Source organism: Hylobates moloch, unplaced genomic scaffold, assembly GCF_009828535.3.
Source record: "Hylobates moloch isolate HMO894 unplaced genomic scaffold, HMol_V3 SCAFFOLD_6, whole genome shotgun sequence".
In the NCBI taxonomy this organism is placed as follows: domain Eukaryota; kingdom Metazoa; phylum Chordata; class Mammalia; order Primates; family Hylobatidae; genus Hylobates; species Hylobates moloch.
In genome coordinates, this window is record NW_026652281.1 from 51,615,340 (window position 1) to 51,641,376 (window position 26,037).

The 26,037-nt window shown below is 40.1% G+C and overlaps 1 protein-coding gene across 13 annotated transcripts in view; it reads right to left on the minus strand.

Annotated features, from left to right (window-relative positions):
* The window catches only part of CAST (calpastatin), an 800,936-nt gene that overhangs the window by 153,512 nt on the left and 621,387 nt on the right, over positions 1–26,037 (minus strand). For 3 of the 13 annotated variants that reach the window (XM_058440702.1, XM_058440696.1, XM_058440689.1), the window contains exon 1: positions 14,764–14,879. The exons of 3 other annotated variants lie outside the window; for them this stretch is intronic. In XM_058440702.1, coding sequence (XP_058296685.1) covers positions 14,764–14,844 — 81 coding nt within the window. In that variant the 5' untranslated portion in view covers positions 14,845–14,879. Of the gene's footprint in view, positions 1–14,763; positions 14,892–26,037 lie in introns of those variants that run through there. 7 more of the 13 variants (XM_058440695.1, XM_058440691.1, XM_058440700.1 and 4 more) reach the window with 5 other exon arrangements.

Consider the following 26,037-nt stretch of genomic DNA (forward strand, 5'->3'; position numbering starts at 1 on the left):
CAATGTTTCCCTTTAATAAGTAGAAGCTCTTGAGGGCACTTAAGGTTTCCTACTCTCTTTCCGGTCAATCAGACTGAAATATCTAGTGGTGCTTTCATCATGGGTCAGAGCTGTTGTACTTGTGGAGCCAACTCTGGCAGTTACGTCTCATCGCTATTTTTAGCTGTAAGGATGTTTTACTTTGTTGCCTGTACTTCTAGATGAAACCTCAATGTTAGAGAGAATCATGTATCCATGGAAGAAGAATCAGAAGAGCATATTTGGGGCCAGGCTCAGTACTGTATGGATTGTACCCACACCATGCAAAGTTAGCTGAGAAATTCTAGCTCCTGTTTGTACCTCGCAACTAAGTTGAAATGATTTACTGTTTGTTGGACATGCTAGAAATTGTCCCATAAGATTTATTTTTCACTCAGCAATCAGCTATCACTGTATTACTAATTCTAAATCATGAGCTGAAGGTTAATTGGTCATTTCATATTTCCCATGTGAGTCATGATCAATAAATGTTGGAACGGAAATAACCTCTGTTCTTAAGAGTGCCATAAGTCCTTAACTTCTTAAGAAGTTAATTTCATTATGCCGTTGAATAGCAAGTAAGAAACTGTAAATAGAATCTTCAGAAAATATATGAATTTTTAAACCCTTTGATATGTAAAAAGACTACATAAAGTTTTTAAATCTTGAGACAGAACATCCTTTGGACATCAGACCCATTGGCTAATAATTGAACCCAAACTTCTCCAATACTAGCATAACTCTCTTCATTATTTTATTAGTCCCTGAGAAGTGCTTCAATGTGGGGCTGCTCACGAGCATTGAGGGACAGAAAGATCTTCAGCTATAGTGATCCTGGCCTCATGTCACTTATCAACCAACATCCAGGGAAACAGAAGCTTTCACCAGTGACAGCTGACCATTTGGTGTATTTTCTACATGCATTCTCTCTTTCTCCCTTAGTGTCTGCAGCCAGATTTTATGTAAGGCTGAAATTCACCCAGAGGAGAGTATATTTCTCAAAATCATCGGCAGCTAGTAGTGACCACATCATTAAGCTCTGGCCAATGAGACACAAACCTAAGTGTTTCATGGGCTTTGGGAAAAGGCTGCTTAAAGAATGCTAACTCAGGCCAGGCGCAGTGGCTCACATCTGTAATCCCAGAACTTTGGGAGGCCGAGGTGGGTGGATCACGAGGTCAGGAGATCGAGACCATCCTGGCCAACATGGTGAAACCTTGTCTCTACTAAAAATACAAAAATTAGCCAGGTGTGGTGGTGGGTGCCTGTAATCCCAGCTGCTCAGGAGGCTGAGGCAGAAGAATCCTTTGAACCAGGGAGGCGGAGGTTGCAGTGAGCCGGAGGTTGCAGTGAGCCGAGATTGCACCACTGCACTCCAGCCTGGGCAACAGAGTGAGACTCCATCTCAAAAAAAAAAAAAAGAAAAAAAGAAAAAAAAAGAATGCTAACTCTAACTCAGTCAGCAGGTATTCCTCTGCCCCCTTTCAGTTTCCCTTTCTTATGGTCTTAAATGACCTATCATTATTGCAGCTTCAGCAGTCTTCTTGGAACAGGAAGTGACCTTCCAGAAGGATGCCAACAGTAAGATAGGAGACAAAGACTGAAGATGCAATGGTTCATATCAGGGGTGATGGCTGTGAAACTGCCACACCTGCTGATATGGTTTGGCTCTGTGTCCCCACCCAAATCTCATCTTGAATTGTAATCCTCATAATCCCTATGTGTGGAGGGAGGGATCAGGTGGGAGGTGATTGGCTCATGGGAGCAGTTTCCTTCATGCTGTTCTCATGATACTGAGTGAGTTCTCATAAAATCTGATGGTTTCGTAAGTGTTTGATAGTTTCTCCTTCACACACACTCTCTCTCTCCTGCTGCGATATGAGACATGCCTGCTTCCCCTTCCACCATGATTGTAAGTTTCCTGAGGCCTCCTCAGCCATGCAGAGCTGCGAGTCAATTAAACCTCTCTCCTTTATAAATTACCCAGTCTCAAGTATTTCTTTATAGCAGCATGAGAACGGACTAATATACCTGCCCTTATATGTGACAGAAAGAAACCTCCATCTTGATTAAATTGCTATGATTTTATATTTTCTCACATGGGCAGCTGAACCTAGCTGAACTGATATAGCCACCAAAGAGTCAACCTCTGTGGTGTGTGAATTTCCTTTAATGAGAGACAAAACCTTTCTTCTACAAGACAAGAGATTTAAAATGCAGACACAGGAGTCTCTTTGAAATCACTCCAAGTACAAAGGACGCTTAACCCCTTTCCTCAGGGCAAATTTTGAGGTGGAAGACGTGGGAACTTGAGGTATCTGCGAGGAGGTTGAAGAAGGGGTAGGAGAAAGAAACAAGATTCAGAAGAGGAGAGTTAAGAACTGGCTTTGACTTGTACTTTTTACAAAACAAGGGTACTAATTTACTAGAAATGTTAAGTTTATACTTAGATGGACTCAAACCACATACGGTGACTGAAATCACCTAATTTCTTTGAGGAAGGAGCTTTACTGAATGGCAATGTGCTTTATAAATACCGTTTGTGCTTTTTCTTTGAAGAAAGAAGAGCATTTAAAATAATTGCAAAGTAATCTCCCTAAAAGCTATGCCAATACATTTAAACATTTGGGCTTAAAATTTTTCCTAAGTAGTAGTAGCTCTCTTGTTCACTCTCCAAGATAGTAAAATGGTGAATTTTTTTTTCTTTTTTTTTATGCTGCTTAACTTACAATGAGGTTATGTCTTGATAAATATCATAAGTCAAAAATGTATTTAATACATCTAACCTACTGAACATCCTAGCTTAACCTAGCATACCTTAAAGGTGTTCAGAACTTACATTAGCCTACAGTTGGACAAAATCATCTGGTACAGAGTACACTGCAGAGTACTGGTTATTTACCCTCATGATATCATGGCTGACTCGGAGCTGCAACTCACTGCTGCTGCCCAGCATCACAAGAAAGATCATGAAGCATACTGCTAGCCCCAGAAAAGATCAAAATTCAAAATTTTAACTACAATTTCGACTGAATGTGTATCACTTTTATACCATCACAAAGCCAATAAATTGTAAGTCAATTACATACCAAAAAAAAAAAAAAAAAAGAACTGGCTTTACCTGCATCACCTTTTTATCATGAGGCTGTCCTCCTACTCCTGATGACTAATTTTGGATTGGGGCATATGATTGTTGCCCTAGAGGCTCTAGAGGACAATAGAGGAGAGAATTGCAGGAATTTCAGTAGCACTGAATAACTGCCAGAGCCTGGCCTTCTGGTCATAACAACAGCAGTAATAGATTGCCATTCTCCTTACTGCCTGCCTGCAAATTAACATGCATTGTCATTTAACATACATTGTCTCTAATGTAATCTTCATGAAAGCCCTGAAACATATGGGTATTGTCTTTATTTTACATAAGTGGAAACCTGAGCTCGGAGAGATTTAACATCTTGCCCAATGTCACTTGTTTAGTGAGGTACAGAACCCAATTCAAGTCAGGTAACCCACCGTACTGGTTTGCCTAGGACTGAGCGTTTTCTTCAGATGCAGGACTTGTAATGCTAATGTGTCGGAAATTGGTGGGTTCTTGGTCTCACTGACTTGAGGAATGAAGCCACGGACCCTCGCGGTGAGTGTTACAGTTCTTAAAGACGGTGTGTCCGGAGTTTCTTCCTTCTGATGTTTTGGACGTGTTCGGAGTTTCTTCCTTCTGGTGGGTTAGTGTTCTCCCTGGCAGACCTTCTCGGTGAGTGTTACAGCTCATAAAGGCAGTGCAGACCCAAAGAGTGAGGAGCAGCAAGACTTATTGCAAAGAGCGAAAGAACAACGCTTCCACAGCGTGGAAGGGGACCCCGCCAGGTTGCTGCTGCTGGCTCGGGCGGCCTGCTTTTATTCCCTTATCTGGCCCCACCCACATGCTGCTGATTGGTCCATTTTACAGAGAGCTGATTGGTCCATTTTAGGGAGAGCTGATTGGTCCATTTTACAGAGAGCTGATTGGTACGTTTTGACAGGGTGCTGATAAATGAACCCTACCTAAAGTTGTGTGCCCTGTTGTGTATGTGTGTGATCTTTTATAGGGCAAGAGTCTGTAGCTTTTACTACATTCTCAGAGCAGTCAGTGATTTAGAAATACTTGAAAATCACTGGTGTAGAATTAACAAAAAATCAACTTGGGAATTTTTCAATAAAAGGTGTCTTTATTTTATAAAGTGATTCACAGTAGCAACCTGTCCCAGTGTGTTAGCCTATGATTCAAGCAATGGCCTTGATGTGTCAACGGATTAAGACAGAGCCATAAGAAAGATGTGGTCACAGCAGCAACAGGCAAGTGCGGCTTGAAGCTCCAGGGCACCATGCCCTGCCCTGCCATGAGAGAACCAGAGGCTTCGGACTCAGAGAAAAGAGTCCTGGGGTCCAAAGCCCACTACCAAAAATTTTTTTGATAATGTTGGCCAGTGGCCAAGATGATTGGTGTTTTATTTCTGGTGTATATGTATATGTGTGCACATATATATATATATATAGAGAGAGAGAGAGAGAGAGCTTGGTGTCTAAGAGGCCACACATTGGACCCTGGACCTCAGTTTTAAGTTCATACCCCAACTCCACATCCTGTAGCCACATGCTTTTGGAGAAGTAGCCTAACCTGCTAAGCTGCTGTTCTCTTCCCTGTAAAGTGAAGGTGGTACCAGTGCCTACCTCAGAGAATCTTGGTGAGGATGGAGTGTGATGATACATGCAAGTTAGTTAGCAACACAGTCTGTGCTGCATCAATGTCCCAGGCACTAAAGTGGATGGTGGCCATACATGAGGCTGGAATTCCTGACTTCTAGAAGCTTCTTGTCAGGAGGAACCTACTTGGTTGCTTTCTGTCTCTGACTCTTCAGTTGGACCTCACAGGCTGGAGAAGGGTTAAGGGAGGGGCTCCCTTAGGACACTGCCCTACAGAGCATCACTTCCATGCTTAGATGAACATCTTCTAGAGCTATGGATGAAGATTTAACACTTGGAGCCCGAGATGTAAACTGTGATGGTTAATACTGAGTGTCAACTTGATTGGATTGAAGGATGCAAAGTATTGATCCTGGGTGTATCTGTGAGGGTGTTGCCAAAGAAGATTAACGTTTGAGTCAGTGGGCTCTGAAAGACAGACCCACCCTTAATCTGGGTGAACACCATCTAATCAGCTGCCAGCGTGGCTGGAATATAAAACAGGCAGAAAAACGTGAAAAGACTAGACTGGCCTAGCCTCCTGGCCTACATCTTTCTCCTGTGCTGGATCCTTCCTGCCCTTGAACACTGGACTCCCAGTTCTTCAGTTTTAGGACTCAGACTGTCTTCCTTTCTCCTCAGCTTGCAGACGGCCGATTGTAGGATCTTGTGATCATGTGAGTTAATACTCCTTAATAAACTCTAATATATATTCATCCTATTAGTTCTGGTTGTCAAGAGAACCCTAATACAAGAACATTTACACTTGCCCTAGTATGAGTCACTGAGTCTCAGTGGCATGGACCTGTTCTCAGGACCCCTCTTTCCCAGCAAATGCTTCAAGCAAGAACCATTAATTAATAGCACCGCTGATAATCTCCTGATTCCCTACTCACTACCATACACCTCCACCTGACCCCTCTTAGGCTCCCTGGCCTGCTTGCCTGGGGCCTGGAGTGGTAGGGCAGGTTGAATTCTCCCTCAATGTGCGTCTCAGCCAAGGACAGCCCACACAATCCTTGTCTGTTTCATTCTCCCTGTTGCCATTGGCACATTAGCAAAGCAATCTGATAGACTGGACTATGTGAGCACACTCTGGGAGACAGCCCTGTGCAGCAGCACAGACAGTGCTGACTGACTCAATGGGAGAGACGGTTACGGCACAGTAAGGGGAGAGGAGGAAGTGAGACCTGCCTAGGGACTGACAAATGCCATCCTGTACAGCTGCTCTTTGACTTACGATGGGATAAACTTATTGGAAATAGAAAATATTGTAAGTCAAAAATGCACTTAATACACCAAAGCTGCTGAACATCATAGTTTAGCCTAGCTTACCTTAAATATGCTCCAACAATTACATTAGCCTGTGGTTGGGCAAATCATCTAACACAAAGCCTGTTTTATAATAAAGTGCTGAATATCTCATGTAATTTATTGAATAGTGTACTGAAATTGAAAAACAGAATTGAATTGCTGTATGGGTACTCTAAGTACAGCTTCTACTGAATGCGTATCACTTCTGCATCATCGTAAAGTTCAAAAATCCTAAGTCGAACTATTGAAAGTTGGGGGCTGCCTATACTTTAGCCTACTCACAACTCACTGAAGGCAATGCTGAGGCCTCCCTAGTGTCCAAGTTATTGCTTTTAAGTAACTAAAAGGCAGGAGAATATAATGAACTCATTAGCCTTCTTAGTGACAGGTGCCTCACTTTACCAAACTTAGGGTGGGAGCAGTAAGAGATGATGGATCCTTTTCATAATTCAAATACATACATATATATATATATATATATATATTCAGTTTTTAAAAATAAACAAAAAAGCACTGAAGAAGAGGGGTAATCTGGCACCCCTGGGGACAGGCTTGGCCTAGGCTTTGGATGGAGGTGAGTTCCTGGCATTATTCTTGGATTTCCCCTGAATCTTTGGACTCTGTGTCAGGTTTATCTGCGTGAATAGCTTCCCGTTCCCCACAGTGAATGAATCATTTCCTCTTCTAATCCCTTGCCAAACATTTCAAATCATGTCTCCTTTTCTTGGTTAAGTGCCTAAATTGAACTCACTATGATGAAAAAGCAACCCATGGACAACAGTTTTCATTCTCATTTATAAGCCTCCTGCCATAAGGTTTTTGGGAGAAGCTTGTGGGCATGTTCCGGCTGGATGCTTTTGCTGAAAATCCCTTGTCAACACTGAGGCGCTGTAGTAGGTAAGATTGCACACAGCAGCAGGAGTGAAAGGCCCTGATTCTGATTCACTTCACCGCCATAACCTAACGAGTCAGGCATTTGCCAACAGCTAACACTCCATCCAGAGGGAAATGGAATCATTTGAGACAAAATGATGAGCTTCTGCTGCCATCTGGTGGAGTTAATCATGTTAATTAAAGGGTTCCTCACCAGAAAATGCTGTAGAGTAGTGGTGGTTCTGGAAGGGAGTTCCTTGGACCAGCAGCATTAGTATTATCTGGTCACTTACTGCTGATGATATGTTGTTAGTTACTTTATACCTTAGATTCCTTCATTACAAAATACACATAAAACATCTAACTCATAGGGCTGTGAGTTATCTACCTCACAATGTAGATAAATGAACAACAATTTAAAAAACAGTATAAAGCACCCAGTATGAAATCTAACAAAAGATGTGAAATTATTTTAAAAAGTATAAAATTTCATTGAAAGACATTTGGGAATACCTAAATATTTGCAGGCTCCACCCCAGACCTACAGGATTAAGATGTACATTGTAATAGAAGTCCCAGGTTATTTGTATAGAGAATAAAGTTTGAGGTACTTAACGTTTTCTCCAGGGAGATAGGTGGTTACTATTGTTGTTGTTGTTTTGTGCCTTTGAATACCCTTAAGTTGTTTCATTTAAAAATGCTGTAAAGACAATCATCAAAAGACAGAGTATGGATTGGAGGTTAAGAACACAGAATTTGGGGTCAGATAGAACTTGTTTTGCATCCCATGCCCATCACTGACTACTGATAATGTGGTGAGTTACTTAATCTTTCTGGACCTTAGTTTCCTTAGCTAGAAAATGAACATGAAAATATCTAACTCATAGGGTTGTGAAGACTTAAACAGAAAATATAGATAGCACAAATAGTAGTATTACAAAATCTGAAGTACCTAGTGTTAAATCTAACAAAGGATGTGCAAATATGAAAAAAGTATGAAATTTCATTGAAAGACCTTTGAGAATATCTAAATGAAAGGAGAGATGAAACCATGTTCAAGGATAGGAAGAAAACTGTCAATCATCTTCAAATCCATCTATTCTAATGCAATTCAAATTATAACCTCAACTGGATTTTTATTGCTGAACTTGACAAGCTTATTTCAAAATTTGAATGGAAGAACAGAGCTAGGAATAGACAATTCTGAAAGAGAAGAAGATGGAGAGGGTCACTCTACCAGATATCAAGACTTACTATAAAACTGTAGTAGTTCAGGCAGTGTGCTATTGGCACAGTGATGGATGACTTACCAGTGGAACAGAATAGAGTTCAGAAAGAGACTCATACATATTTGGAAATTTAATACATGAAGCAGTGGCATTACGAATCAATAGAACATGCATGGGCTCACTGATAAACATTAATTGGTTACCCATAAAGAAAAATTACATGTACTGTGTATTTACATATGTATATATGTGTGTATGTATGTGTATATGTGCGTATATTTATTTAGACCTCTTGTTTATATTATACACAAAGATAAATTGTTACCCGGTTGATAAGAGATCTAAACATCTGAAGCAAAACTAAAATAATTTTGAGGAAAATGCAGAAGTATTTTTGCATAATCTCAGGGTAAAGAGCATATTAATAAAATCCAGTAAACCAAAATTATAAAGTAAAATATTTTGATATATTTGATTAGATTAAAACTTATTTATTTCTTTAAACCTGTATTTTTAATATTTGAGGGGTACAAGTGCAGATTTCTCTGTTTTTGTTTTACTTTCTTCAAATTTTAGATTCAGGGGTTATGTGTGCAGGTTTGTTACATGGATATATTATGAAATGCTGAGGTTTGGGCTTCTACTGAACCCGTCACCCGGATAGTGAACATAGTACCCAGTAAGTAGTTTTTCAACTCTTGCTCTCTTTCCTCCCTCCCCGTTTTGGAGTCCCTAGTGTTATTGTTCCCATCTTATGCCCATATGCATGCAATGTTTAGCTCTCACTTATAATTGAGAATATGTGGTATTTGACTTTCTGTTTCTGTGTTAATTCACTTAGGATAATGTCCTCCTGCTGCATCCATGTTGCTGCAAAGGACATGATTTCATTCCTTTTTAAGGCTGAATGGTATTCCATCATGTCTAAGTATCTCATATTCTTTATCTAAGCCACCATTTTTGGGCACCATGACTTTGCTATTGTGAATAGTGCTGCCATGAACATACAAGTACAGGAATAGTTTTAGTAGAACTATTTCTTTTCCTTTGGATAGATACATGGTAATGGGATTCCTGGGTCAAATTGTAGTGCTATTTTGAGTTCTTTGAGGAAACTCCAAACTGCTCTCCACAGTGGCTGAACAAATTTTCATTTCCATTGACAGTGTATAGGTGTTCCCTTTTCTCTGCATCCTCACCAACATCTGTTATTTTGTGACCTTTTAATAATAGCTATGTGATTGGTGTGAGATGGTATCTCATGTGGCTTTGACTTGCATTTCCCTGATTATTAGTGTTGTCAAGCATTTTTCCATATGCTTGTTGGCTGCTTGTATGTCTTTTTTTGAGAAGTGTCTGTTCATATCCTATGCCCGATTTTTAATGGTTTTTTCTTGTTGATTTAAGTTAATTATAGATTCTGAATATTGGTCCTTTGTCAGATGTATAGTTTGTAAATATCTTCTCCCGTTTTGTAGGCTGTCTCCTTACTCTGTTGATAGTTCCTTTTGCTGTGCAGAAAGTATTTGGTTTAATTAGGTTTCAATTTTTAACTTTATTACATTTGCTTTTGAGGTCTTAAGCATAAATTCTTTCCCTAGGCCCATGTCCAGAAGACTTTTTTCCTAGGCTTTCTTGTAGTATTTTAATAGTTTGAGGTCTTACATTTAAGCCTTTAATCCATATTGAGTTAATTTTTGTATATGGTGAGAGGTAGGGGTCCAGTTTTATTCTTCTGCACATGGCTAACCAGTTTTCCTAGCACCATTTGTTGAACAGGGTGTCCTTTATCCATTGTTTATTTTTGTCACCTTTTGTTAAAGATCAGTTGTTTGTAGATGAGTGGCTCTGTTTCTGGGTTCTGCATTCTGTTACATGGGTCTATGTGTCTATTTTTGCACCAGTACCATGTTGTTTTGGTTACTGTAGTCTTTGTTCTTTTTGTTTAGGATTACCTTGGTTATCATGACTCTGTTGGTTCTATATGAATTTTAAGATTGTTTTTTCTAATTCCATGAAAAAATAATGTTGGTAATTTGATAGGAATTGTGTTAAATCTGTTAATTGCTTTGGGCAGTATGGACATTTAGAACATAGAATGTTTTCCCATGTTTGTGTCATCTATGATTTCTTCCGTCACTGTTTTGTAGTGCTCTTTGCAGACATCTTTCCACTCCATGGTTAGACGCATTCCTAACTGTGTGTGTGTGTGTGTGTGTGTGTGTGTGTGTGTGTGGCTATTGTAAATGGGATTATGTTCTTAATTTGGTTCTCAGCTTCAATGTCCTGGAGTATATAAATGCTACTGATTTTTGTACATTGATTTTGTTCCCTGAAACTTTACTGAAGTTTTCTATCAGGTCTGGGATTCTTTTGTAGGAATCTTGAGGGTTTTCTAGGTGTAGAATCATATTGTCAATTAACAGAAATAATTTGACTTCCTCTTTACCATTTGGGTGCCTTTTATTTCTTTCTTTTGCCTGATTGCTCCGGCTAGGACTTCTAGTACTGTGTTGAATAGGAGTGGTAAGAGTGGATATCCTCATCTTGTTCTAGCTCTTGAGGGAAATGTTTTCAACTTTGGTCCATTCAGTATGATGTTCATCGTGGGTTTGTTGAAGATGGCTGTTGTTATTTTGAGGTATGTTCCTTTGATGCCTACTTTCTTGAGGATTTTTGTCATGAAAAGATGTTGGATTTTATCGAATGCCTTTTTGTATCTATTGAGATAATCATATGGTTATTGTTTTTAATTCTGTTTGTGTGGTGAACCACATTTATTGATTTGCATATTGTATTAGTCTGTTCTTGTACTGCATGAAGACATACCTGAGACTGGGTACTTTATAAAGAAAAGAGGTTTAATTGGCTTACGATTCCACTGGCTGTACAAGAAGCTTGATGGCTTCTGGGGAGGCCTCAGGAAACTTACAGTCATGGTGGAAGATGAAAAAGAAGCAGGCACATCCTACATGGCCAGATCAGGAGGAAGAGAGAGAGGGAGAAGGTGCCACACACTTTTTAACAACCAGATCTTGTCAGAACTCACTCACTATCATGAGAACAGCACCAAAGGGATGGTGCTAAACTGTTCATGAGAAACTTGCCCCCATGATCAAATCACCTCCCACCAGGCCCCACCTCCAATACAGGGGATTACAATTCCACATGAAATTTGGGTGGGGACACAGATCCAAACTATATCACATATGTTGAACCATCCCTGCATCCCAGGAATCAAGCCCACTTGATTGATTGTGGTGAATTATCTTTTTGAAGTATTGCTGTATTCAATTTGCTAGTATTTCATTAAGGATTTTTTGCATCTATGTTCATGAAGGATATTGGCCTCTGTGTGTGTGTGTGTTTGTGTGTGTTTGTGTGTGTGTGTGTGTGTGTGTGTATCCTTGCCAGATTTTCATGTCAGGATGATACTTGTTTCATAGAACAAGTTAGGAAGGAATCCCTCCTCCTTGATTTTTTGGGATAGTTTCAGTAGGATTGGTACTAGCTCTTCTTTGTATGTCTGGTAGAATTTGGCTGTGAATTGTCTGATCAAGGGCTATTTTTGGTTGGCAAGTTTCAAAATACGGATTCAATAATATTTTCCTTTCCTTTCCTTTTATTTTATTTTAAAACAGAATCTCACTCTGTCACCCAGGCTGGAGTGCAGTCCTATGATCACAGCTCACTGTAGCCTTGACCTCCTGGCCCAAGCAATTCTCCCACCTCAGCCTCTCAAGTAGCTGAGACTACAGGTGTGCACCACCACACCTGGCTAATTTATAAATTTTTTTAGAGATCTTTTCTGCTTTCTCCTATGGGCATTTAGTGCTATAAATTTCCCTCTAAACACTGCTTTCTGGTACATTGTGTCTTTATTCTCCTTGGTTTCAAAGAACTTATTTATTTCTGCCTTAATTTTGTTATTTACCCAGTAGTCACTCAGGAGCAGGTTGTTCAGTTTCCATGTAGTTGTGCAGTTTCGAGTGAGTTTCTTAATCCTGAGTTCTAATTTGATTGCAATGTGGTCTGAGAGACTGTTTGTTATGATTTCAGTTCTTTTTCATTTGCTGAGGAGTGTTTTACTTCCAATTATGTGCTCAATTTTAGAATAAGTGTGAAGTGTTGCTGAGAAGAATGTATATTGTGTTGATTTGGGGTGGAGGGTTCTGTAGATGTCTATTAGGTCCACTTGGTCCAGAGCTGAGTTCAAGTCCTGAATACTCTTGTTAATTTTCTGTCTCATTGATCTGTCTAATATTGACAGTGGGATGTTAAAATCTCCCATTATTATTGTGTGGGAGTCTAAGTCTCTTTGTAGGTCTCTAAGAACTTGCTTTATGAATCTGGGTGCTCCTATATTGGGTGCATATATATTTAGGATAGTTAGCTCTTCTTGTTGCATTGATCTCTTTACCATTATGTAATATTTTTCTTTGTCTTTTTTTATCTTTGTTAGTTTAAAGTCTGTTTTATCAGAGACTAGGATTGCAACCCCTGCTTTTTTTTTGCTTTCCATTTGCTTGGTAAATATTCCTTCATCCCTTTATTTTAAGCTTATGTGTGTCTTTGCACATGAGATGGGTCTCCTGAATACAGCACACCGATGGTTCTTGACTCTGATCCAATTTGTCAGTCTGTGTCTTTTAATTGGGGCATTTAGCCCATTTACATTTAAGGTTAATATCGTTATGTGTGAATTTGATTCTATCATTATGATGCTAGCTGGTTATTTTGCCCATTAGTTGATGCAGCTCTTATCCAAAGACAGGCAATAGTAATGCTGGAGAAAATGCGGAGAAAAGGAAACCTATGTACACTGTTGGTAGGAGTGTAAATTAGTACAACTACTATGGACAGCAGTATGGAGGTTTCTAAAAAACTGAAAATAGAGCTACCATATTATTCAGCAGTCCCACTGCCAGGCGTATACCTAAAAGAAAAATCAGTATCAAAGAAATATCTGCATCCATGTTTATTGCAGTACTATTTACAGTAGTCAAGATTTGGAAGTAACCTATGTGTCCACCAACAGACAAATGGATAAAGAAAATATGGCACATAAATACAATGGAGTACTAATCAGCCATAGAAAAGAATGAGATCCTGTCATTTGCAATGACATATATGGTACGGGAAGACTTTATGTTAAGTGAAATAAGCCAGGCACAGAAAGATGAACTTTGCATGTTCCCACTCATTTATGGGCTCTAAAAATTAAAACAGTTGATGTCATGAAGATAGAGAGTAGAATGATGGTTACCACAGATTGGGACAGGTAGTGGGGAGGTGAGGGAAAGGTAGGTATGCTTAATGGTTACAAAAATGTAGTTAGATAGAATAAAAGTATTTGATAGCACAACAGGGTGACCACAGTCAGCAATAATTTAGTGTACATTTAAAAATAAAAGGTTATAATTGGAATCTTTCTAACACGAAGACATGATAAATGCTTGAGGTGATGAATACTCTACTAACCCTGATGTGATGATTATGCACTGTATGCCTGTATCAAAATATCTCATATACTCCATAAATACATACACCTACTGTATACTCATAAAAATTAAAAAAATAAAAACAGTACTAAAGATGATATGGCTTGGATCTGTGTTCCCACCCAAATCTCATGTCAAAATTGTAATTCCCAATGTTGGAGGTGGTGCCAGGTGAGAGGTGATTGGATCATGGAGGTGGTCCTTCATAAACGGTACAGCACCATCTCCTGGTGCTGTTCTGGTGATAGTGAGTGAGTGAGTTTCCATGAGATCTGGTTGTTCAGAAGTGTGTAGCACCTCCCCACCTCTCTTCTCCTCCTGCTCTGGCCATGTAAGACATACCTGCTTCCCTTTTGACTTCTGCCATGACTGTAAGTTTCCCGAGGCACACCCACAGAAACTGAGCAAAAATCATTATGCTTCCTGCACAGCCTGCGGAATCATGAGCCAATTAAACCTCTTTTCTTTATAAATTACCCAGTCTCAGCTAGTTCTTTATAGCAGTCAGATATAATGGACTAATACACAAAATTAGTACTGAGGAGTAGGGCATTGCTATAATGCAGACGCAATGTTGGAACTGGGTAATGGGCACAGGTTGGAAGAGCGTGGAGGGCTCAGAAGAAGACAGGAAGATGAGGGAAAATTTGGAATGTCTGGGAACTCCAAATATCGGAGACAGGTCTCAGTTAACTTAGAAAGTTTATTTTTTCAAGGTTAAAATGTGCACCCATGACACAGCCTCAGGGGGTCCTGACAGCATGTGCCCAAGGTGGTTGGGGCACAGCTTGCTTTTATATATTTTAGGAAGTCATGAGACATCAATCAATGTACGGAAGATGTACATTGGTTCCATCCAAAAAGGTGGGACAACTCGAGCAGGGAGGGGGCTTCCAGGTCACAGGTAGGTGAGAGAGAAACGATTGCATTCTTTTGAGTATTAGCCTTTCCAAAGGAGAAAATCAGATATGCATTTATCTCAGCGAGCAGAAGGATAACTTTGAATAGAATGGGAGGCAAGCTTGCCCTAAGCAGTTCCCAGCTTGACTTTTCCCTTTAGCTTAGTGATTTTGGGGCCCCAATATTTATTTTCCTTTCACATTTCCCACCTTTTCTTTTTTAAAGTCTTTTGGAGAAAGCATTTTAGAAGAAAATGAATCTCTGGTCTCAGGTTTCATCTGATCTCTCATGGCTAAGATGGTTTATTCCTAGATGGGTAGGTCCCGAGTTATTAGGAAAGCTCATTTTAGCAGGTTGTGAAGTCTCATATCCTATGAAGAGAAATAGGGGGATGAAGGGAGAAAAACAATAACAAACAAAAGAACAATCCTGGAAAATCGATATAGGCCACATTACTCTGAAGTCTATACATACATTAAGCAGGTATGAAAGTGGCTTATGTATATAAATAGGTTGCTATTATTCTCTTCTGAAGTTTAAATTGTCTAGCTTCAGTTCGCAAGGCCTTGAGAAAGCAAAGCTTAGCTTTCAGTGAGTTCAAATTAGGAAAAGTGAGGGGGAAAAAGGAAAAGAAAGAAGAAAAAAAATTGAAAACATTATTTTGGAGACATGTAGCCAGGAAAAATTAGAATCCAGTCCAAACTGTATAAAATAATAAAAATTGAAAAACATTAGGCAAGACTAGAATCTAACAACAGGTTTACTGGTGTTTTTGAAACATAATTTTATTCTCTCCAGTTTCCCATTTTTACTAAAGGCAAATCATGGTAGGACCAATTTGCTTTATCATACTTGCCCAGATTACTTACTCAAGTCCTGCAAAAGCCAGTTCCATTATGATGGTCTCACTGACCTCTTCCTACATATTTCTGGTAAGAATGAATTACTTTCTCCTGAAATACCTCTGCCATATTGTTTAAAAATTGCCATATAGTGCTGGACATGAGTATGTGTTCACATGTTTATTATCTACTCTAGTCTCAAATTTCTAAGGTCTTGAATGTAGGAACCAATTTATTCATCACCTTATTCCAGACATGATGGAACCCAGATATTATTGAGAATCAAGTGATTATAGTAGACAGTGACCACCCTGAGAATGTTCATGCGTTACATAACGATGTTTTGGTCAACCAAGGACTGCATGTAGGAAGGTGGGCTCATAAGATTATAATGGAGCTGAAAAATTCCTAATGCTTAGCCATATTGTAGCCATGATATTGCAGCACAATGCATTACTCATGTGGTGATGCTAGTGTAAATGCTGCCTTACCAGTCGTATAAATGTATATAGCACAAGGGGCCAGGTGGGGTGGCTCAGGCCTGTAATCCCAGCACTTTGGGAAGCTGAGGGGGGAAGATTGCTTGAGCACAGGAGTTCAAGTCCAGCCTGGTTAATGTAGGGAGAGCACGTTTCTACAAAAACTAAATAAAATTAGCCTGGCATGGTGGCACGCACCTGTAGTCCCAGCTACTCTGGAGGCTGAGGCAGAAGGATTATTTGAGCCCTGGAGGTTGAGCTGCAGTGAGCCATGATCATGCCACTGCACTCCAGTCCGGGTGACAGAGCAATCACCATCTCAAAAAAAAAAAAAAAACAAAACAGTACAGCACATACAATGATGTACAGTACATAATACTTGATAATGACTGTGTAACAGGTTTATGTATTTGCTATATTATACTTTTAATTGTTATTTTAGAGTGTACTCTTTCTAGTTATTAAAAAAAGTTAACTGTAAAACAGCCCCAGTCAGGTCCTTCAAGAGATATTCCTGAAGCAGGCATTGCTATCATAGGAGATGACAACTCCATGGTTGTTATTGCCCCTGAAGAGCTCAGTAGGACAAGATGTGGAGTAGAAGACAGTGACATTGATGATCCTGGCCCTGTGTGGGCCTAGGCTAATGTGTTTTGGTGTCTTAGTTTTTAACAAAAAAGGTTTTAAAAGGTTAAAAAAATAAAAATTTAAAAATAGAAAAAAGCTTATAAGATACGATTATAAAGAAAGAAAACATTTTTGTACAGCTGAACAATGCATTTGCTTTTTAAGCTAAATGTTATTACAAAAGAATCTTTAAAAACATTTGTCCTCTTTTACCTCCCTGAATACACAGGTAGTTTACTGTAGCGTCGGTATTCCTATATTCCCATTGCAATGCCCTATTCTTAAATAAATATCATTTTCTTTTAGAGATCCTCTGTTCTTCATTTAGGTTGACAAACCAAAAGGCATTTCAATAAATATATGATCCATTATGCATTGGTTTCAAAATTTAAATCTTGGAAGGCAATTCTTTTTTTCACATCCTGAATCAGCAATGCTTAGAAAACAAACACCATTCTATCTGCCACTTATCACACTTCAGCTGTATTTTCCTTCTTCCTGGTCCTTGAACACAGAGGCCCCTTTCTTCTTCCAGGCCTTTGCATTTGCTGATCTCTCCTCCTGGAATGACTTATTCTAGCTATTTTTATATTCAGAATATTCTCCATATTTGAGTCTCACCCAAATGGCTCTTTCTCAGAAAGGCTTTCCTTCACCACCTTAAACAAAATGGTCTTCTCCCATAAGTTTATCATGACCCTGTTATTTATTTAATTATTTTTGAGACAGTGTTTCACTCTTGTTGCCCAGGCTAGAGTGCAACGGCGTGATTTGGCTCACCACAACCTCTGCCTCCCAGGTTCAAGTGATTCTCCTGCCTCAGCCTCCCGAGTAGCTGGGATTACAGGCATGCACCACCACGCCTAGATAATTTTGTGTTTTTAGCAGAGATGGGGTTTCACCATGTGACCAGGCTGCTCTCAAACTTCTGACCTCAGGTGATCTGCCTGCCTCAGCCTCCCAAAATGCTGGGATTACAGGCGTGAGCCACCGTGCCTGGCCTCATCACCCTGTTTAGTTCCTTTATAATATTTATCCTAATACAGATTTGTCATGTTTATTTGCTGTGTTCCTCCATAGAATGTAAGCTTTATGAGGGCAGGACTCTTATCTGAGGCTGCGTCATTCCAGGGCCTGGCACAGTGACCAGCACATAGTAGCAATGTAAAGGTTTGTGAAATGTTAAATTGAAATGTCGTTGCAATCACTGCATGGAATTATGTTGAGATAGCAGTATAACATTAGCTATGTACACTTGTCATGTCATACTACTGTTTCAGCCGTCCTCGACCATCCTTTGCTCTCCCATGGTGTCTTGAGTCAGAGCACTCCTTTGAGTATTCTCATATATAGACCAGAGGGACCCTACTCTATTGTGACAGGCAGGATTCTGCTGTTCAGAGTGGGTAAGTCAGGTCTAGTCACCTCTCACAGACAGAGCTGCCTGCGACTCAAAGAGAGTTTGAAGCTAAACCCCAAGAGTCCAACGAGGAGGGCCAGAGGGAGCCTGAAGACTTTAGCTGAGTGGATCCTTTGCTGCAGTTTTTGGTTAAGACACTAGGTGGCAGGTGACTATGCTCTTGGATACACCAGGAGTAATTAGCATTACAGTGCTTATCAAATGCGGGATAACTTTCCCTGCTGACATTAAATGTACAAAAATTTTAATCATTTGACAGGCTGAAAAGAATTATGATAAGGATGTTAGCTTTAGTTTTGGTCTATGGAGGGTAAGATGTATCCTGAAACTTTATTTTCAGATTCACAAAGGAAATGTACAAAGTGGGAACATTAAAAAACCAATCTAGTAGAAAGATTAATGTCAGCTCCAGGATATCACCAGGAGAGATATCTTTATATAATAAAACTGAAATCGGTACTTTCACTGCAATAACAGCTTTGTATCTTTTGGATTAATAATCTAATTTAGTAAATAATTTATTGCATCCTTCTCTTTTCAACTTGAATCTCCAGAGGGATTTTAAAAATCCTTTCAAATATAAACGGATCAAAGAATCCATTGTTTCTGTAGTAACCTTCTATGCAGAGTCCTGGGTGGGCCTTTATTTTCTGCCAAGGTCACAGATCCTGGGGAAAATAGTCAATCAGGCAGCACATGCGAAAGCAGATTGTTTAGGTATTTCCTTCTGTTAGGCGAAAAAGGAAATGCTCAAGTCATCTGCCATTCAATAAAGAAAATAAGACACAAAATGTGATAGACACAATAAATTCTAATAAACAGATTTCCTTTCCATTTTGTGGTCTTTAAAGGGTGGTAATAAGGAAAGTAATAGGTAAATGGTCGTAGAGGCACCCAGCAAAGGAAGAGAGTGTGAAAGGAAGAGTAAGGGAAGGAGATGTTGAAGGAGAGAGGGAGAGAGACATTCACACAAGGGGACCAAAGGGAAACAAAAGGAGTCACATCAGAGAAAGATAGATCGTGGAGGGGGAGATGGGAGGTAGGTCCGTAAACCAGAAGAAAAACAGAAAGAAAACAGAGGGAGACCAAAATCCAGAGAAGGAGGAGCAGGGGCAGAGGTTAGTATGTTTTGAGATGTTTTCATTGGTGGCTATTTCTCTAGGATTTCTTAATCTTCAAACTTTAAAATAATCTGTAATTTGAATGTTAAATAATCAGTAAATTATTTATTGCTCTTTACTCTTAAGCTTATAAAGCTTGAGCCTTATAAGCTTTTCTTGAAATAAATGTGAATGAGCTTCCTTCAGGTTGCAAGAAACACAGAGAGGCTCAGTTTTGCACAGAGGATTAGGATATGCAGAAAGAATATGCAGGTACGGAAGGAAAACAGGGACACATAGAGCTGGGCTTTTCAGAAAAAGAGGAGTTGGAGGACCTCTTAGGTGAGAACATAGTTCTAATCACTAGGTGTCTTTTCACTAGGTTAGCACCAGGGAACTGTTTTTCTTTCTTTAGTTCTTTGTTCCCATCACTTCTCTTTCTCCATTTCTGTGACTTTTCCTGTTATCAATGATGTTTTGTCTCTGAATTCAAACTTCGTAATATGAAGGGTCCATACTTGGTCTGTCATCATCCATATAATGTGCCCTTACTGGGTAGGGCTGTTGCTTGAGGCTGTGTCAGAGACTGGCTACTCTTGGGTTAGGTGCCCACCATAGTTCAAAGAAATCTGATTAAACAAGGAGGACCATGTGGTGCAATGCCTATATAAAACCTTTCTATATTAGACTGTGTGTTTGCCAGGTATCTAGAAAGGGAGAGAATAAAACTAAAAGGCATCTTGGTTGGTCTTGATTGGCAAGAATGATATACTCTACCCCATGCCCATAAGGCAAACCATACCTTTTCTTCTTAGACACAAGGGTTTAATAATGCCCATACAACCTAATCAAACCACTACCAGTACACTTCCCTCCTGAAAGTTGTCTAGCCACTACCTTCGGAAGAAATGATATAAAACACTTCAAACTTGCAGTCTGAAATCAACAGAGCTTGAGAGTTTTGTTTTGTTTTGTTTTGTTTTTTTGCCTAATGAAGCAATAATACAGGATATTTTGGATAAATGAGAAGGGGAAATGTGGGAATTAAATAAGCGCTTTGAGGCAAAGGAGAGAAAGAGCAGAAAAAGGAAAAAGACTTCCCTCTTGTGAGGAGAAAAGTGTATGGGTTGTGGGTGTACCTGAACCCAATTACTAATTGAAAGAAAATAGCTTATTTCAAATTTGCTGCAGCTTAATTCTGTGCCCCAAGTGTGTGGCAACACATCAGAGTTGGTAGTGGGGCGCCTATGGACGGGGGTGGATTTCCAGTCTCTGCAAACCTTTCTGTATCTGCCATAAGATGACCTGACTTAAAGTTACCAGAGTGTGAGGGACCTGGCACTTAGGCAATGTAGATGTAGTGGCATTCATGATGGCCTGAAGAATGAAGACCCCCCAAAGCAACTGAAGGATAGAGGTATTTTCTAAGCACAATTAAGACTTCTAGGTTCTTATTAGATTTGAATAGGAAGTCAGCCCGATATTACAGTAGATGAATTTCTAACATTACAGCTTGCTTAGATAGATACATTTATATTCCACTTGATTTAGAGAAAATAAAGAAAAATATATTTTCTAATTCCTGAATTTAGAGACAAGAAATCGTACCACCTGCATTGATTTCAGCACTGGGGACCAACAGTGAATGAGATCAGTCTGAGGACAGATGGGGGCACTAACCACCAGTCCCTCCTTCTCTTTCACCCCCTAAATTAAGATAGGCTTTGGTCAAATTGTGTTTTTTACACTGTGCATTTGTCTGACAACTTGAAAATATTTTGTAAACATAGCCATACTCTAAAAGTCTCACAAAAGCTGTATATCAGTGATTGTATTAGTCAGGGTCCTTCAGAGAAACAGAATGAGTATGTATCCATGCTACGGAATTGGTTTATGTGGAGAGTCTGAGAGATCCACGGTCAGAAGCTGGAGCCCTCCAGTCTGGGTCCTAAGATGTAGGAACCAGAGAAGCCAGTGGTATAGTGCCAGGCTGAAAGCTGGCGGGGTCAAGATCTAAGAAGAGCCAATGTTTCAGTTTGAGTCCAAAGGCAGGCCAAACAACAACAAACAATGTCCCAGCCCAAAGCAGTCAGACAGGAGGAGTCCTCTCGTACTAGAGGGAGGGTCAGTGTTTTTGTTCTATTCAGGCCTTCATCTGATTGGGCCACCCACACTGCGGAGGGAATGTGCTTTACTCAGTCTACTGATTCAAATGTTAATCTCACCCAGAAACACCCTCACAAACACACCCAGAATAATGTGTGACCAAATACCTGGGCACTCCAGGGCCCAGTCAAGTTGACATATAAAATTAACTATCTCAGTGATTATTTTCAATTTTTCTCATAGAAAAACGGAGGTAGGACAATGTTTATTGATTTGTCCTGTGGCATCCAGCCCATGTCGCCCAACTCAGAGGCCACAGACAGAAATAAGAGAAGTAGAGCCAGGCCATTGCAAATCTTCCTAAAGAAATAAACGCTGCAGCCCTAGAGACAGGGCAGCTGAGAGGGGAGCCAGTTTTCCCCAGTGCTTGGATGGGTGGGATATGACAGGACTTCTTGGCTCTGGTCATATCTGAGGCTGACCCAGGGAACTAGCTGGCCTTTGGGCAGATTTGGGGGTCCTGTTCTAATTTGGCTGGAGAGAAGTCTATGAAAGAAAGGCAAAAAAAAGTTATTTTCATGCACTGGGCACCAAAGGAAATTGATGGCAAAGACAGAGCATGTTTTCCTGTAGGCTGAGTGTAAGCTCTCATTAGGCAGAGGAGCCAGAGCTTATTTATAGAGAAGCACTACCATTTTGTTATGTATGGGCAGCAAGTCCAGCGAATTCTCATCAAGCAGGTTGTACAAGCTCTGATTACAATGAATTTTCATGAAATTAGTCTCTGAGCATAGGACCTTCGGGAGTGTGTAGAGTCATCTTGACCCTGTGGGGAGGTAGAGACAGAGCCTTGCAGACTTCACTACTGCCAGCCCCCTAGTAGTGCTGGCCTCTCCCCCTCTCCCCTTCTTTTTCCATTTTTATTTCCCCCCTTTCTTTTGTCCTTCCACCCCTCCAGATCCTCACTGGGGTGACTCAATGCTGTTGTCAAGCCACAAAACCACCCTGACCCCCACTTTACCCATCCAGAGAGATGATATTTACTTAGCAGGGTTATAATGAGGCCTGAATAAATAGCATATATGAATGTCCTTGCATAGAGGAGACACAATCATTATTTGGTAGGAAAGAAAGAAGGTGAAAAGAAGGCAGTTGCTTAAGTGCTACTCAGTATATGGAAAAATAAATCACTCAATGGAAAGTTCATCACGGGTAGGATGAGAGGAGGGTGAGTCAGAGCAAACTAATGAAGGAGTGTGATGTTGGAAGGTGCAGGCTGTCTCTGCTGCTGCTGACGTTATTTGAAAGAGATATAAGACTAAATCTCTAGTTAGTGGTAATTAGAGGAGCTCCCTAGGCACTTCATGTAGCTGGGATGGTAGCCTTCATGTCCCGCCTGAAATCAATTCCAGTTTGTGTAATTACATCCAGACAGCAGGGTCCCAGCTGCAAGGTTTTACACAAAACATTTTCTCCATTGTACTTTCTATAATTAGTATTTCACATAGGTGAGTGGGAGAAAAGGCCACAGTATCCCACCTGGTATCCTTTTCTTTTTTAAGGCAGATGGATGAATTCCTTGACAGATTGTGACATTAGGAAAGTCTTGAGAATGCATGAAAATTAAAAGACGTTCTGCAAGTATTTTTCATTTTGCTTTCTGATATGGTCTTCATAACAATGAAATATATGAGGTTGTGGATCCTAAAAGTACAGGATGGTGCCATCTTGATCATTGTCACCTGTTATGGACTAAATTGTGTCCCCCACAAAATTCACATGTTAAAGCCCTAATTCCCAATATGACTGTATTAAGAGATAGAGCCTTTAACGAGGTAATAAGGTTAAATGAGGTCACAGAGGTTGGACCCTAATCCGATAGAACTGGCATCCATATAAAAAGAGGAAGAGACAACAGAGATCTCTCTCTCCTCACATGCTCAGAGAAAAGGCCATGTGAGGACACAGTGAGAAAATCGCCATCTACAAGTCAGAAAGAGAGCTCTCATTAGAAACTGACCCTGCTGGCACCTTTGTCTCGGACTTCCAGCCTCCAGACTGTGAGAAAAAACCTGTTGGCAGCTGAGGATTCTCAACATGGTGCTGTAGGTTGAATTCAGTGGAGCCTCCACTCTCCAGGGTTTATCTCGAGGTGGGCTGCTGTGATCCATCATGAACACAGAAGAAAGCATCTCACAGCAAGTTCTCTCATATGCTTGGCTACGTTTGTTTTTCATGAGCATGGCTGTAGTGACCACAAAGAGCTCTATAGCTTAGTCCATGTTTCTTGTTGCTGGTTTTAGTTTCCTATTGTTGCTGAAACAATTTACAACACACTTAGTGGCTCAAACAACATAAATATATTCTCTTACCATTTTGGAGGCAAAAGCAAAAAATCAGTTTGATTGAGCAAGTATCAAGAGGTTGGTGGGGTCGTTCCTTCCGGAGGTTCTGAGGGGAGAATCTGTCTCCTTGCTTTTTTCAGCTTTTAGTGGCTGACTGTATTCCTTGGCTTGTAGTTACTTCCTCCTTCTCCAAAGCACATTGCTCCAGCCTCTGGTTCAATCATCAGGAGTCAGTCTTCTCCTCTGACTCTCACTCCTCTTGTGTTCCTCTTATAAGGACCACTGCGATTTTATTGGGCCTACCTGGCTAATCCAGGACAATCTACCCATCTCAATCCCTTGATCTCATCTGCGAAGTTCCTTTTGCCATATTAGGCAATATTCACAGGCTCTGGGGGATGAGATTAGGACACGGACATCTTTGGAAGAGGCATGATTCAGCCTACCATACTATTCTTCCCTACACCTCACACTCCTAAGCACAAACCCTTTATAGAGACCACCCCCATTTGCCGCTCTCTGCAGGTTCAGTATATCCCTCCTGAGTGGATTGAATATTTTTTCCTTAAACATCAAGGTCTTACGCCACCTCCTCCAGGAAGCCTTCTCTCCCTTCTCCAACTCACTTTGACTTCTCATAGTACTTAAATAAGAACTCCATTATTTGGGTCTAATATGTTATGTTGAATTTCAACTCTATTTTGTTTCACATATATTTGTCTTTTTTCTCTAACCAAGCTATACGTTTTTTATCTAAGTTCTGCATATTTTCTCTGTGTTCTTCTTCCCCGTTCCCCTGAAATGCTTTCTTTGGCCTCTAGGTGGCCTTCTCCTTTATTCTCCCTATCCATTTCAGGTTCTGTCATTACCTAACCGAGTGCCTGAGCCCATCACTGTCTCTGCTTCTTTGCTTCCCATCCCACCCTTGGCACTGGTTATGAGTCAGGCTCCTGCTCTGGTCCTTTTGAGGTCTTATTCTGGGAACCTTCCCTGACCCTACTTCCCTCCATGACTGGGGCCCTGTCTTCCCCTTCAGTGGCCGTTCCCTGAGGCCTGGAGTTCTGCTGCTGATTCACAGCTTCCCTAGTGCCCAATTCCCAGGTTGTTTCACATAAATTCTCCACGTAATCTCTGTTTGATAATAATCTGGGCACCCGGGCCACTGACTACACTTGTGGCTGGTCCTAGTCCATATGTTGGAACCCTTTTTCCTCACCTTGAGTCACTGGAGTTGCCAATGGGGGAATCATGCTTTTATCTACCTAGATAAACATCCAGTTTAGTATCTGAGGCAGATCTCCCAGCCCATTTTATGCCTGCATGTGCATGTCCATTGCCAGCTCTGATCCTCTGCACTTGGTATCCCACGTTTCTGTGAGTAAGCAGACGGGCTTCATGAATGATTCCAAGATATAATGTGAATCTCCCCCAGTGCCTAACACAGACCTAGCCGGTGTTCAAATCCAGGGCCAATTGACCAGGGAATTGGTTTTACTCTGTAGATTCCATATTTGACACATTCAGGACAAAATATACTTGAGATACATCTGGAAAAAGAACTATTTCCTTGGTCTTGCCTTTCTTGAAACATTAAACTTAACTGCAATTGCCATTTGAAATCCATTTTCTGAGAGCTTGCTATATGTAAACACCAGGAATAATAAGAGAAAAAAAAAACTTGCCACAATCCTCACCTTTATGCAATTCCTAAATTAATGTGGTACATAGAAAACAAAAACAGAGTTTACTATCACATCATAGCCAGTGATATAATTTGTAGGATTTACTGCAAAATAAAAATGTGAAACCTCTTGTTGAAAAAGCAGATAAAAGGTGACATAAGCAGTACTAAAATTTGAAAATTCTTTTTTTTCTGTAGTTTATCTTGACTTGGCACGGTATTTTTTAATGTGGTATTTAATATTCTAAGAAAAACTTAAAATTTAAATTATTAGCATGAATTTCATCATCCATCTTTATATTGTACAATGCTGGTTTTAAATTCAAATATGACAACATTAAACTCACGCAGAATCATCGAAATTACATAATTGTAGTATTTTGTTTTTGGCAGAACAGTAGAAATGCTCCACAAGGCTAACTCGACTGTTTTTCTGTTTCCATCTTGACATTCATGCATTCTACCAACACTCGACTTTTAGTTTGCTAACGAGTAATGAACTGCAAGCAAAGGAACTATGGGTTGCCCTATCTTTCCCTTTCTTCTATATGATTTTCTGCAGGAGTGGTTGGCTAATATAGGGAAGTAATAAGAGGTGGAAAAAATGACAGAGTTTCTTGCTCATTCATGTTTCTTACAACATCATTGCTTTCTTTATGCATTCAGAGAAAGTTCTATTTGGAAGGTGAGGCATGGCCTCTTGGAATTGCAAGTGCCACTGCTTCCTCAGTAGTACATGAAACATGCTTACTTTATACTATAATTTTGAGTCTTGCTGAACTCTCTCATACATTGTGGGTGCATTGGAATTCTGTGATCTTTGGTATTGCAAATGATTTATACAAACGGGGCAGTAAGGAATGGCTGACATTCATTGGCTTAG